This window comes from Brachionichthys hirsutus, unplaced genomic scaffold (assembly GCF_040956055.1).
Source record: "Brachionichthys hirsutus isolate HB-005 unplaced genomic scaffold, CSIRO-AGI_Bhir_v1 contig_1003, whole genome shotgun sequence".
NCBI lineage: Eukaryota > Metazoa > Chordata > Actinopteri > Lophiiformes > Brachionichthyidae > Brachionichthys > Brachionichthys hirsutus.
The window spans coordinates 169,250-183,798 of record NW_027180333.1 but is presented as its reverse complement, the minus strand read 5'-3'; the positions used below and the strand labels follow the sequence as shown (position 1 = coordinate 183,798).

The 14,549-nt window shown below is 41.4% G+C and overlaps 2 protein-coding genes across 2 annotated transcripts; one reads left to right on the top strand and one right to left on the bottom strand.

Annotated features, from left to right (window-relative positions):
• Window positions 1–7,996: 7,996 nt before the first annotated feature.
• Window positions 7,997–9,521, top strand: LOC137913543 (tetratricopeptide repeat protein 36-like). The gene is made up of 3 exons (XM_068757187.1): window positions 7,997–8,102; window positions 8,324–8,512; window positions 9,256–9,521. The coding sequence occupies exons 1-3, from the start codon at window positions 7,997–7,999 to the stop codon at window positions 9,519–9,521; spliced, it is 561 nt and encodes a 186-aa protein (XP_068613288.1).
• Window positions 9,522–10,376: 855 nt separating this feature from the next.
• On the bottom strand, window positions 10,377–13,521 carry LOC137913541 (F-box only protein 40-like). Its single transcript, XM_068757185.1, has 2 exons — window positions 11,674–13,521; window positions 10,377–10,559 (listed from the first exon to the last, which is right to left on the bottom strand). Exons 1-2 carry the CDS (start codon window positions 13,519–13,521, stop codon window positions 10,377–10,379), a joined length of 2,031 nt encoding a protein of 676 aa, XP_068613286.1.
• Between the last annotated feature and the right edge of the window lie 1,028 nt (window positions 13,522–14,549).

Below are 14,549 nucleotides of genomic sequence, written 5' to 3'. Positions count from 1 at the left end.
TAGAAAGAGAATAACATTAGAGGAATTGGTAAATGCAATAGAAAGATTTCATTTGACCCATAAATAGCATGCAGCGCTTGTTTTCAACACAATGCCATAAATAAAATATCACAGCAGCTGTGCAGCATTGATTCAGGACCCGGGTTTAAGGGATGAAGAGAGGATGAAAAATAGAAGGCAAGATAAAGGAGAAATGCAGGACAGTCTGTACCAGAGTCATCATTAAACATGCCACTCACTCACACAGCACAATGTCTGTGGAGGTATAAGCTGTCTTTTCGGTTTCATCTGGGCTTTGAATTCAAAATCGTTCCCATTAATTAGCCACTGTGATCATGTTATGCGACCCTGGGAAGTGCTTTGAGCTGGAGGGAAATTTGAGGTGGCTTTATACATTGTTATAACAAAGACATGCATGTCTGTCAGCAGAATGGCACAGAGCATGATTATTTAAACTTCCATCATGTGTCTAGAGCAGTGTTGTTCAGTCCTGGGCCTGAGGAACCTTGTTCTGCATATGTTAGATGTTTCCCTGCACTTGATTTAAATGAATGGCTCATTAGGAAGAGTAAGTTTGGAAAAAAACAAAACAAAACCAAGGATGCTACCTTGTGTTAGCGTAAGCAGCCTATAAGATGTTCAGCCTGGTCCAAACTCACAACAAAAGTTAAATCACAATCCATTATTTGTGCTAATGCCAAGTCAGGAAAGTCTGTTGCCTCCGCTCTCCGGCCCCGGATAAGCTGTGGAAGATGAATGGATGGATGGAAAACATATTTAGTTACTGGTATTCCACTAAAATTCTAACATTTTTGATTTTGCTTATTTAGATCTGAAGTCTTAAAATTATCAGTCATGGAGCAAATGTTGGATTTTTTTCTGATAGCTTCTCTTGTGTCACCATCAGGATTGACGAGCTCTACATGTCGAGTTTGGTTTATTGTCCTAAATGAGATGTCAGTTAGGAAGACAACAAAAATATATAGCAAAACAACAACAAAAGAGTCAGTGTCCACAGGCTGCAGCCTATCTGAGACACTGGCTGTAGCCATAATGTACTGTATAATCCCCTGAACATGCAGATGCATCATCTGAGATTACAATTTATGAATTTATGGAGGGCAAGCACTGACAAAGTGAGAGAAACAAAATGAATGCAGCACACCTCTTTAGAGCACGTTCTCTCTGGGTAATGCTTCTCTTGCTGATTTGAGCAAGACAATGACTTTTGGAGGAAAATGGTCACATGTCTCCAGCCCCAGTGAGTTGATTTGGAGGGTTGTCTACTTTTGACTTGAAGCTCCATTCATAATTTGAAGAGAACGCTATGCCTCAGAGGAGCGACCCCTCTTCCTGCTGCAGGAGACGGTGATGCAAGCAGGTGCTGCATTATTGCACAGAAAATAAACATTTGAGCAGGTTTCCCAACTGTAGGATTTTTAAGAATGATGTTGGCAGTACGCTAATGGTCAGATCATGGACTGTCTCCATACTGGCTTTCACTAGAGGACTTGTTTGCTGGAACTGATAGATTCTATATTTTTGCAACTTTTCTTTTAACTACATGGTACATTCTTCATAGTTTCACATATGTATGGATCCGGCCAATAGAATACTCAGTGATATAGGAAATTAAAGAAACTAAAACGATTGTGAGTGGCTGAACAAAGACACTGACAGTACAATCAGGTTACACCCAACAACAGCAACACCTTCTTATATAGCAGGCCTGAAATGTGCACTAATCTATGACTGGTTTACCTCAGTGTCTCAGTGTGTTGTTTTCTATCAGCCAGTGAGCAGTGACCCAGCACCTCTAATAAAGCCACCTGCAGCACCTTAAAGTCCTCTGTGTCCTCGTGAACCATAAATCATCCATGGTTGGTTATGACAGTTCCAGATACGCGCCACCACATTGCTTTAGGAGGACATTATAGTTACATGTCCAGATATCCCAAATCCTAAAGTTGCCATTCAGTTTGATTTGCTTTGTGTCCCCATAGTGCCTCTGTGCCTGCAAACATGGTTTCAATCATGGCTGTTTTGTTGGAGGAACAAGTGACTAGGAGTGTGCATTGACGCTGAAACCATGTTTGCTTAACGCAAGTTTTCTGCTCTTGATCTCCGTACAAGTTTGCCTTTATTTATTTATTTAATCTTGATCTACTCACTGTTACAATGTTCCTCCAGTGTGTACAATATACGCTGAACCCTGTAGGGGGGAATTAGTCTGGATTATTTAAACGTGAGTATTGCATATATATTAAGGCTGATTGACTGAAACCATTAAAGTCAATCACAAGCTTTTTGTTAGCAGTGCCTGAGGGGAGCAGTATAGCGACACCATACTAAATCCAATCCAAGTTTCAAGATCAAAAACAAAAAAACACAGATGAAGGTAAGACAATGGATTCAAGACAATGGAATCGTGACATGCTTTCACCAATTGTCTTTTTTCATGAAACTTCTTGGGAAAGTAGGACAAATGGTAGAGAACATCTCAAATTTAGGCACAGATATGGATGCATTCTGGATTTCCCCCCCAGTCGCTTTAACACTGCTGGATGACTTTTCAGAATTTTCTCTCGACAGCCAAAAACAGCTGAAACAATTTCTACAAAGCCTTATGGAGGGGTGTTGCATGGATCCGGCAAAGAGATGTATGAACAGAGGTTTGGGTTACGGTTGTTTGTCTGTTTGTTAGCGGGATTATGGAAAAAATGCTGAATGGATCTTGATGGGGAAAAAAATCTGAAGATTGGTCTTGATCAAATTAAGATCCCATTACATTTTGAGAGTGATCCAGATACCCGTCTGGAAACAAAAATAAAAATACAGATTTTCTCATTTTCTTATAATGGAGGCTTTTTCAAAAATAATATCTTGTATCAATTCACTCACCAAAAATCACAGTCATAAATGGGTCCGATATGCACTATCAGGCCAAATGTCTTCTGTATCGGATCCAGAATGAAGTCAGGAAAAAATATAACATTTTAACATTTCAAATCCCATTTATGGAATCAAAAATCAGCTCCGATTCACTTTTACTTTTCATGGTTGGTATATAAAGATACCAAGAATAATTTAGAACCTTTTGATGATGATCCAGATCACCATGTGGATGTGTAAATCCAATTACGAGGGGAATGAGCTGCTTGGCGGAGGTCTGCGCTCTCTGAGTGCTTTTCTCATTAAATGTTGCAACAGCTTTTCACCTGTCTCTCCATCTCGCAAAACAAAACAAAACATAAAATAAATTGGGAAGGCTCCCCTAATCACATGCAGAATCACACTAACATCTGTCAGAGCAAAGCAGAAGGCTAGCCATCCATTTAGCATTTGCGCTAGCCAATTATTCATGGAGAATTGTGGCTTGTTAATCAATTACACATGGAATGTTACTGCAAACATTTTATTTTACTTCTGAATTCAGACTACAGTCATATACAGTGCCTGAACTAATCTCTTGAATTGAGAGAACAAATTGCTATAACGATACAACCTAGTAAACAATGCTGAAATGAAGATCCCATTATATGCAACATCCTATTGTGGGAGACGGGACTAATGCCTGGCAGCCTTGGCTGAACCACAAGATGAGAATTCCGACATTCCTTCACAGGTGGTGCCATAAAATGTTTCGACACATTTCCAAATAAATGCATGAAATACAGCACATGCTCTAACTAGGTATGACTGGGGAAGTGGGTATACCTGCTGTATTTCAGCACATTCTAATTAATTATGTCCTGGATATATATTGCTTTCATGTTGTTTTTTCTGTTTTCTATCTGCATGAAAGATATTGTGTAGCAACCCATTATGAAGAGCACATAAAGCCATCAGAATGAAATGTGAACATTTCCCCTGCATGGTAATGGAGGCAGGAAGATGCATGCAGTTATTGTAGTGCTGTGTGTTTCATACAGTCTCTCATAAAAGAAGCACATTTTTTTTATTTGCGTAACCTGTGGCACCTCTGCAGTTATTCCCCCTATCTCCGCAGAGAGGATTACTTTGTTCTAATCCAGCTCAGTGCCCCATGCACAAGGCGCAATAGTTCCCTGTCACCACAACAGGCCAAGTATCGACACACGGGTCCCCTGTTTACCTCCATAAGGCAGAAGGATTAGAAACATAGGCTTTGATGTCAGATTTACAGACAGACGTGGAGCAAAGCTAAAGCCTCTCAGGGTTATTATGATATCCAAGTCCATTTTTTTTGCTGTAATTATGACATTCCAACAGAATATTTTAATTCAGGCCTGCCCAATGAAGCTGTCCACTATTTCTGCCGAGGAGCTACTGAGTAGTAATGTTGTCTCATTCAGTATTCAGACTCCAATAAATGCTCTTCCATTATTTATATTCCACTGTTTCAGTCAGATTTAATCTATTTTTTGTCCTTGCAAATTGCTTAGAGGAAACAAACAGGATGTGTTGTTGTTGTTGTTGTTTTTTTTAACCACTGAGGGTCAGTGTGATTTTATTATCCCTTAATTTCCCTCTTGGTCTTCGGTAGAAGCAGCGCTATTGTCTCAGCAAAAGCACTGTCAAATTGTTTTCTTATTGGCATAATCACGTTGAACGGTGCTGATGCCGTGAAGTAATAGAAGATTGATCATCTTCACGGGATTGCTTCTCTCCTGTTGGGGAGTCCATGAGGAGACAAACTGTGCTCCTGCTGAAAATCTGCTTCTTATCAAGTAGCCGTGAACACGATAGCCAAGCCCTTACGCTTTATCACTTATTACCTTGTGGAAAACGGGAATCCAGCGGGATCAAACTCTCTGTGCTGCTGACTTTGGAGCTATGGAGACCCAGAAGACATAAAAGCAGCAAGAGCTCTCTCAAGTGGTAACAAAGAGAAGTTTTTTCTTTCTGCACAGCAACTTGGAGTGTTTTTAATCTTATTGGTTTTTTTTCTTAAATCAGTCAGTCAAATAACTGTTCTGTCTGAGGATTTTCATTGCTTTTTCAAAACTTTGCAATGATTTGTTTAGATTAGATTTTCATTTTATAGCTCAATTAAGTCCTGGAATGGCCATAAAATACAGAATTGCATAATGTGATAGAAATATAACTTAGAAACCTCAGCCTGCATGACCAGTCAAGCTGGTGCCATTAAGGGTTTGAATATTCTAAGAATATCATACATGTATCCAACCCGCTCAATGACTTTTATTGTTGCGGGTCCACTTCCTCCTCTGTCTTTCCACAAACAAACCGCTGGAGCGCTTACTTTTTGATCTTCCGTCACCGCTGTTATAGCCATAGTCGCCCACCTCTAATCGTTAAGCGTTCCACATTCATACTTGTACGTATACATTTTCTTGTGGAACCACCATGTTTTTCAGTGTGTTGGTGTATGTGTGTCTGTATCTTAGGTAAAACATGGGAGCAAGCCTCTGCGACCCCCATGCTGTACTTGCACCATCCAGCCCCCCCCCCCCCCCCCCCCCCATGCTCCAGCTACTTGAAAGTCTAAAAGGCCTGTGCCTCCATGATCTCTCTCCTGTTCCAGCTGACTGCTGTCTGTAATTGGAAACAAGTGAAAAAGGCTTTGAGCTGGAACCATTCCTATCTGAGACTCACTTAAACATGTTGGTTCTCTCATAAGTGCAGGCACTTATGAGAGAACTATTACACGGCACAGTGTTTCCAAGTTCGATTCTAATGCTCAGATCAGTCCCTCTTTTATTCATGCCATCTATGTTGGTTGTTATTGCCTACCCAGCTGGCAATATTTACCTCCGCCGAGGCGTGGGTTATGTGATCGGCGCCGTTTGTTTCTGTTCCATCCGTCTGTCTGATGCCAAGATAACTCAAAATGTTTTGGATGGATCTTTATGACATTTTCAGGAAATGTTGGGAATAGTACCAGAAACAGATGATTAAATTTTGGTGATGATCCAGAAGAGATCCTGGATTCTGGATCAGTTTGAAATGCTCGATGTCAATGCAGCTTCAAATTCGTTTCCTAATATCTCAGCTAATTATTGAACAATGTTTATGGAAGTCATGTAGGGTGGATACCTCTATCTCATCCAGATCGGATCCAGTATGACGTTGGAGGAAAAAATATGACATTTTAACATTGAAAACTCCATTTACGAATTCAAAAATCTGTTAAAAATACACATCAACTCTGATTAATTCAGAATCGAATCCAATTATGAGGGGAATGAGCTGCTCGGCAGAGCTCTGCGTTCTGAGTGCTTTTCTAGTTAACTTTACATGAAACAAAATCCCTTTATTTTCTGCCTCCCCTAATCTGTTGAATCTGTTGCTGTGGAGATCCATGCAGAGCTCCTGCTCTTCAATTCACCACTGAAACTCAGCAATTTAAGGGAAGGAATCTTCTACGGATTCTGTGTCTGGCGTCCTTTGATCATTACCCATATACTCGTTCACTCTGTCCATTCACACTGTATCCATTAGCTAGCCTCTCATCCGTAAGTAAGAGCATTCTTCACTCTTTATGGTGATAGGAGCAAAAACGCTCCCTGAGGAGTAGGATCTCTTTTCTTTTTCTGAATCTGAATGCACTGCACATATTGTCAGAGCTATAATAAAGCACTTTCGTTTGGTCACATATTACTGTGTATGCTGGAAAACACTGCTGCTTATGTTGCATATTACAGGTGCTATTAAAATGCTACAGGTCACATTAGTGACCTCAAATCCCCATCATTCCTCATCATAGCCTGAGACTTAAGCAGGGGGAGAGTTTTCTTTTTCTGTTTCATCAAACCAATCCTGATTCTGAAGTTGTATAGTAATCATTGCAGAACAGAGAAACGAGGACGAGAGAAAACTTTATTCTGTTATAATTTTACATTTCTACCTGACAACATTTATTTCAGTTCTCCTGATCACCCATGTATTGTTTTTACTGTCCATCTAATTTCCTTGTGCATATAGATATGAGATGGTATCACATAATACCTGAGAACCCACAGTGACAGTCAGGGCGAGCAGAAGAAGATAAGCAACCGTCACTATTTGAACATCTGGGATATTCTGCTCAACTAGACCACAGTCTATCGCTCAGCCAGCCAGCACCACAACAGATCCAGACTCTCATCTCATCGCTTCCTCTGTCATGTTGTCAACATGCATCCGGCTCCAAGTCAACAGGGGAAACTGGAGACTTTTGTTTTTTTCATAGACCTTCTATAACTCATCTATTTAAATTCCAGCTACGTATAATCAGAGCTGCGTATATTGCCTAGTGATGGTCCATGGACAATTCTCTTGATACAGTTTGATTGTTCTGGCTTAACAGCATATAGTCCCTGAACCGGTCTGCCACAGATTTATCAGTCCCGTCCTGCAAAGCTTCAATGAAAAGCTATTTACCAGACATTACTCGATAACGGTTCCGCATTGTTTACAATATTGGAATCCTGCCGCTGATCATTCTGTCAAAATTTATGAGCTGGTTCTGCTTCGAGAGTTTGCAGTCGAAATCCAGAAACTTGCCATTGCCTGAAGAGTTTTCACTCTGATTAATTTGTCTGGCACAATGATGGATGACAGTGGTTTGATATATTAATTACATGGAATTGCAACATTACACGGTAAAATACTCCCGAGTGGTGAAAATGCTACTTCGCAAAAAGTTTTGTAATGCTCAGAGCAAAATACCGCAGAAACAAAACTAAATTACTTATTATTGTTGTTATAAATACTGCAGTAAGCGACTGCCTCACTTATATAATCCCTTTCCACTGAGCAGAAATCATCAGAATACAGGATCATTTTTCTGTTAAGCTCACAGCAGCTCTGTGACGTGCCTGTTTTTTTTTTCGTAAACCAAATACAAATGTGTTCAGGAGAGTCAAATCTCAAAGTCCACCTCTGTTGCCACCCCCTGCTTTGATTGGCTGATGGAACAAATTCAAACTCTGCTTTAATTTACCTCTCACTACTTTTCTTTCTTCTTTTTTTTTAGAATCTTTTTTGGCAATCTCTGCAGAGACCAGCAAAAATGGCTTCGGCACATGACAAAGCTGTTCTCCAGGCTATATTCAACCCCGCCGCTCCTTCTGGAGACGTCCCTGGTCTTCACCGAGACGAGGAATTAAACGATAATGGTGAGTTCTTCTTGCTTGATGTTTCTCTACATATCATGTAACGACTTTCCAGTTTATCATTTCACAGCATATTGAATTCATTTCAACGCATCCTATTCCTGAGCTAAACACGTGACGTTTTAATCCAAGATGATTTGCGGGTGACATCTCTGTGTTGTTTGCCGAGCTACCTGTCAATTGAGTTTGAATGCTTTTTCAACCTGTTTATCTCTCCCTGCCAGACAGTGGCTTTGACACAGAGTTGCTGAAGCAAGTGAAAGACCTGGAGTCGCAGGGTGTCTCTGCAGCAGAGGCCGGGGATTTGCAAACTGCACTTCAACTCTTCAGCCATGCAATCCACGTTCTCCCTCAGCGAGCTTCAGCCTATAACAACCGGGCACAGGCCCTGCGGCTCCAGGGGGACACAGCAGGTACAAGCCACAAATTCAATAAAGGACCCTCTCGGATACGAGCGCGCCAACATATCAGATTGTCAACCCTGAGCTCAGAGTGGCAGCATGTCTGACCTTTGTCTGATGTACTGTCAATAAAGAATCTGAGTTCGCTTTGTTCTAGGTACTGTTGTGTCAAAGGCAGCAGGGACAGAGAAATCGAATGTACAGACTCTCGGGAATTTAGTGCCGCAGAAATTTCTCAAACATCTAAAAGTGTATGGTTTATTGTGTGCTTCAGTGGAAGGAACAAGCTTCTACCGTGTTTCAGAGATTAGGTGTGTTAAAGTATACAGCTTTGACCAAATGTCGTGTTCTTGCTAATGCTCATGTTGCACTTTTTATTTCTTGTAACATCAGATAACTTCTTCAGCACTTTCAGCTTCTGCAGGGCACTTATATTTACTGCCGGATTAATAGGTGGAGAAAGGACACGTGATTCATCTCACAATATTCTGCATAATAGGGAATAATTGAGATTATTGTTCCTGCATCTGAGATTTTATGAGTAATTGAAAAATATTACATTATTCAGTTAATATAAAGACTTTAAATCCTTTTTATTTGCCTGCATAATCTTTGGTGTATAGCAGCAAAGTTATTCTGCTACTGCAGGCATTACACAGATTTTAAATCCAGCCTGAGAGGCCTTCTTTACATACTGAATTGGAAATTAACTTTCCGGGCATGTGCGAGCCTCACAGTTCTGCGTCTCCTCTCAGGAGCGCTGGAGGACCTGGATCGAGCCATCTCCCTGAGTGGTGGGACTGGACGCACTGCCTGCCAGGGGCACGTTCAAAGAGGTCTTTTACGCGGATTAGCGGGCCAGGACGATGGAGCCAAGGAAGATTTTGAGAAGGCAGCTGCACTTGGAAGCGAATTTGCCCGACAACAGGCTGTGACTCTAAATCCTTATGCAGCCCTGTGCAACAAAATGTTGTCAGAGGTGATTTACAAAATGAGAAACCCGGTGTCTGATATGTTGTAGATGTTTATACGTACAATAAATTAAAGTTTCTACCCATTTCTGGTATTTTATTTCCACTGCTGTTAAAGAATAATTGAGACTAGTAGTAATTCATCTTGCTATGCAGCATTTAATGGAAGTGACAAACAAATGACAGTCCTGTTATTTTCCTTCAAGAGGTGTTCGCTAAATTAGACACAAAGTTGTCACTATTATCATCAGGAAGCGCACACCGTCTCAGCAGATGGCATAAAGTACAGGTTGGGGATAGTTCATGGCTCAACAGATTTAACGTAATACACAATTTCTCCAGTAGATGTCAGGCTTGTCATTCTAAAAACTGAACATATCACAATTGAAGTTTTTAACCTCAAGAATGAATACAAATGGGGGGGAAACAACACAACAATCAGCCATGCAAAGGGAAATTATATTACTTTAAGGAGTTTTCTAAATTCCCAAATTTAATAACTGAATATATTTGATGTTCATAGAGGGATAATTATTATTTATCCACTTATTCATTTCCAATAACTGCTCATTTGAGTCAAGGAACAGGCTGCCAGTTTACATGAGTCTTTTTCTCCTCAATGCTTAAATATAAATCCATGTACAAAAACTACTTGCAGACAAAATGAAATGATAAAAGAAAACAAACACTGAGAATGAACTGCTTTTTCTGCTCATTTGCATATCACCCCTTCTGTTTGCAGTGACTTCAGCTAACTACTTCTCATCTGTGTGCATACAGCAGTTAATGTTTCAGAGGCTTTATCCCCTAAACAGTTCTGTGACTAGATAAATAGCATAACTAATTCTAAACATGGCATCTCTCATGTCGTGGAGCACACACACTGCTTGCAGGTTTTATGATCATTATTTTTGATGGTTTGCTCTTTCTTTCTGGGGTTGAACTTCTCCCAGGCAGACCAAAGCCACCGGACCAGTGCGCATCTCTTTCTGGTAGAAGAAGCAGGTTTTCAGGTGATCTGACACTGAAGGAGTATTTCTGAAGCTCCATCTGTCCACGGGAGAAAACAAAGAGCTGAACTCCCACACCTGTAAACCACAGAGATAGAAATGAGGTGCATGTAGGAGGCGGTTGTCGTGGAATAAACTGTAGCTATTTCCAGGAGGATGTGTTTAATTCTCTATGGAATCTAGATCAGAGTATTTCTTCTCATGCCAGAGCATGTTAGTTTTATATCTCTCATGACAAATTTAGATAAATATTCTGCCCTACACTGGCGCAGCAAATACCCAGCCTGCCATTTAATTTTCGTTGCAAATGTATGCAACCGGCACACAGACTTATCAACACCTTGATTCCTTTGAATGATCACACATCTGACTTGTTTTGGACTATGTTTACTTGCAGCAAGACCTCAGGCCATTCCACATCGCTGATGCGACTGGCACACTCTCTATCCCATGATCACTGCAGTGTTGAGATAGTCAGTGTAAAAATACACATTAGATCAGCTGCAGCAGAGAGGCAGCATACATTTGCAACCAAAATTAAATGGCAGGCACCAAGCGTTTCATTAATAGATTTTTTTTATTTTCTTTTTTATAGCAATATGATGAATTTGAATGTTTATAGCTCGGGGCATTGGAATTACCTCAAAGTTCATCATACCAAAACAGGATTTAGATAATCTTGTAGAACCGAAGCAGCTGGTGGCATCCGACCGGCTCGGACCACTGGGCCACTGGGCGGCCCGGTGGCCCTGTGGCCCAGTGGTCCGAGTCATGTGTTGTAAGGTCACGCTCACTGGTCGAATGTAAATATAAACACAGCAATCCTGGTTGCAATCCAGCTATGGCCAAATAACCCCCCCCCCCCCTAAAGCTTCTACTGTTAACTATCATTAAAAAGAATACATCATGGTAGGTGCGTTAAGCTTGGTTATTCTTCTCCAACAACTTTATTCATCTCATTGTCTGCTCTTTTTTCTAATAATGACGACAATAACAACAAAAACAAGCACATAGAATGTTTTGGATCACCAATAGTTTACCATGTAGCAGCCATTATGTTACATCTATCTATCGTGTATTGATTGATTGTTTTTTGAATTTGAATTTGCATGTACACTACATTACACATTGTTTAAATTCAGGATATTCACACTCGAAAAGGACAAAATAAAAACATCTTAAGGATACTTGCTTTCTTTCGACATTTCCATGAGCTCCCCCCCTGGGAATATGTTTTCCTCTCCCACTTCAGGGAGACCATTCCTCTCTCCTGCAACAGTGTTGCACACATTTCTCTCATTAGAGGGGAGACCTGGGACAGCTGAGCTAATGTGAGACTGTCAAGGTAACCAGCTATGTGCTGAAGAATCTCAAGGGGCAGTCTGCTCAGAGGATCCTGATTATGTTCAGTATTCCTCTGAGAGCTGAAGGGTCCCCCACGTTCCCCGGTGGATAATGGGGTGTCTGGCTGGAGGACAAGGGCTCCGGCATCTTGGCAGAATGTTACTGTACCTGTGTGACCTGCAGGCTGAAACCTGGTCTGGTTGAAAGTGCAGCCGAGGTATGCTAAGGGACAGCGCTGCTGGAACCAGCCACTTAGAGAAGCCTGTATGTCCGAGTGCACGTTCCTGAAATGCCAGCAGAATTCGTCACGCCGAAAGAAGCGGCCACACATGTAGCTGAAGGCGGAGCTTGTTTTGTTATGTCTTCTTGTGACAGATTCTGTCTCAATGTTTACATAAAGACCATGGTGTGTATCTGCGATGACATCAGCAAGAGATGCATCTGCTTTGAAAGGAGCAGAGGCGAAGTTGTACGTCTGCGTTCCCGTGCTGACATAGAGGCCATCGAGCCCCACTGTCTCAGAAATCAAATGTCCTTTCAGTTCCTTTTCCAGGCAGCACAGAAGTGTGGCTTCAACCTCGTCAATCATGGGAAGATCCTCTTGCAATTCTGCAGTGCCAACACCCTGGTGTCTGCTCACGGGCTTCCGTGCGGGGTCCCTCAGGTAATGGCGTTTTGCTCGATAGCTGGTGGGAATGTTGAATGTGTGGACGCTCTTGACCTCGATGGGCTCCAGATTCCCATAAACAAAATCCTTTTCTCTCGGAGTGCATGCAGCAAGCTGGCCAAAGTTGATCAACATCGCCCCATTGTGCGCCAGATACATGTTATACTCGGCAATATTGGCTTCCTTACTTAATCTCTCGAGGACCCCGTCGTTCCATGGTGCAAAGCCTGTTGCACCAGTTGTGTTTGTGACAGCTGCAGCACTCCCTTGGCTCAGGTGTGAAACTCTCGTCTCCCCTTGACAGTTTGCCGTTTCTTGCTTTTCCCTTTCCCTTCCTCTTTCCTGTGACTTGCTCAGGTTTCTGGGTTGTTCACATGCATCCATATTCTCCTTGAAGATTTTCTCCCAGGAGTTGTGTCTCTGAATCCCAGCTACGTCTTTGCTCTTTGCCAAAACATCCCTTTCCTTTTGACTTTGTTCTTTTCCCTCGGTCCTCATGCAGCCATTTTCTTTAAATTCACCCCAAACTAAAGCGCACCTTGCTTTCTCTGCAGCGCTACTGGCTCGAGCAGACACATCTTGAAGGGCAGAATCCTCAGCTATTAACTCAGGAAAAACATCTTTCATTTTGATAGATTGAAACAGCAGCTCTTGGTCCCTGAGAGCCAAAGAAACATCAAGGTTTACCTCAGTTAAAGGGCTTTCAGAGATTTTTTTATAGAAGGTCAGTTCAGTTTCGGAGACGGGCCAGCGGATCCACTCCTGCGAGCAGCAGACCATGCTAGCAGGGCAGAACTGCAGGTGTTGGGCCAGCCTGTGTCGCGGCATGGTGAGAGGACAGCCATTGATGACATTGAAGCACGGAACCATCTCATTGGGACAAAGAAGCTGGTGCTCCTCTTTTTTGCACATATGAAAGATGGCACCGCAGTTTTTATCGCACTTGACGATCGCACATGACACGGAAATCTGCACCGGAACTTGACAGTCAATATTATAACACTTGTCACAATGTTCATGACGATGCATATTTCTGCTCCTCACCTTAAAAGGGGGAAATAACACAAAATGGACAATAATTTCCAAACACACAAGAAGTAAACAATAGAAAAGTAAAGATAATGTTTAGGTTTGTTTAGAGAATAAATGCATCATAAATATCCATTATAGTTCTAGATAAATGTATATTAAATTAAACATTTAAATATGGAAACTGAATACTGTGCCATTGCTCTACAAAGATTAATTGCATATTTAGGTTTCTAAAAACTGCAACTGTAAGAACTAATCCAGCATCGCTCACCCTTTCTTTCCTCTTGAGTCTGTCACCTTCTGTTACTGGGACCTCGGAGTAAACTGCAATGTGTCTGGAAATTATAAATGGACACAACAGAGGGCAGACAGGCCAGTGGGACGGGGGCACCATTGTCACATGGCTATAAAGAGGGAAGGTCAAGTTACTGCCCCCACTGCTGCTGTATGTGAGAGGGCGATGATTGTATCAGGTAATCCAGGCTCTCAACAGTTTAGCCTCTGCATTGCCAGTCTGCAGATGCCCCACCATTCCATTCTACAATTCAAATATTTAAATAGAATTCATGATAAGACACTGATTATTTTACCAATGGATTTTTCTGAATATTTAAGATCATAAACCACTAATTATTTTTCAGCGATCCCTTCTTAAAAGTGACTCTTCCGGTGTAAATATTCTCAGTAAAATGTTGCACCATCTGTTTGTCCTGATGGATGTTCTCCACCAGATGTCAGTCACACCTTTGTCATTTTATCCAGTGGCTCCATATGATGGATTAGTTAAATCCAGCTGGTTTACAAGGTAAAAATCTAAAAGATGTTTTTTAACACAGGCGATGTAAAGTCTTCTGACGTCTGTGCAGTTAATTATATCCGAGTTTGAAGTCTGGCAGCTTTAGGATCTGTTTGTAATTCTTTCAGAGAATTAGCTGGAGGAAAGGAATCTCTTCAAGATGATTTGATGCATTACAGAAAGTGATTTTTCAACACCTTGCACCATTCATGAAAAAAGCACCAAAGCA

Excerpts from the sequence above, each read along its gene's own strand:
- LOC137913543 (XM_068757187.1), top strand. The coding sequence starts at position 7,997 with ATGGCTTCGGCACATGACAAAGCTGTTCTCCAGGCTATATTCAACCCC. Across the intron at positions 8,103-8,323 it reads CGAGGAATTAAACGATAATG|ACAGTGGCTTTGACACAGAG; the intron begins GTGAGTTCTTCT and ends TCTCCCTGCCAG. Across the intron at positions 8,513-9,255 it reads GCTCCAGGGGGACACAGCAG|GAGCGCTGGAGGACCTGGAT; the intron begins GTACAAGCCACA and ends GTCTCCTCTCAG.
- LOC137913541 (XM_068757185.1), bottom strand. The coding sequence starts at position 13,521 with ATGCATCGTCATGAACATTGTGACAAGTGTTATAATATTGACTGTCAA. Across the intron at positions 10,560-11,673 it reads CATGGAAATGTCGAAAGAAA|GTGTGGGAGTTCAGCTCTTT; the intron begins GCAAGTATCCTT and ends TGTGGTTTACAG.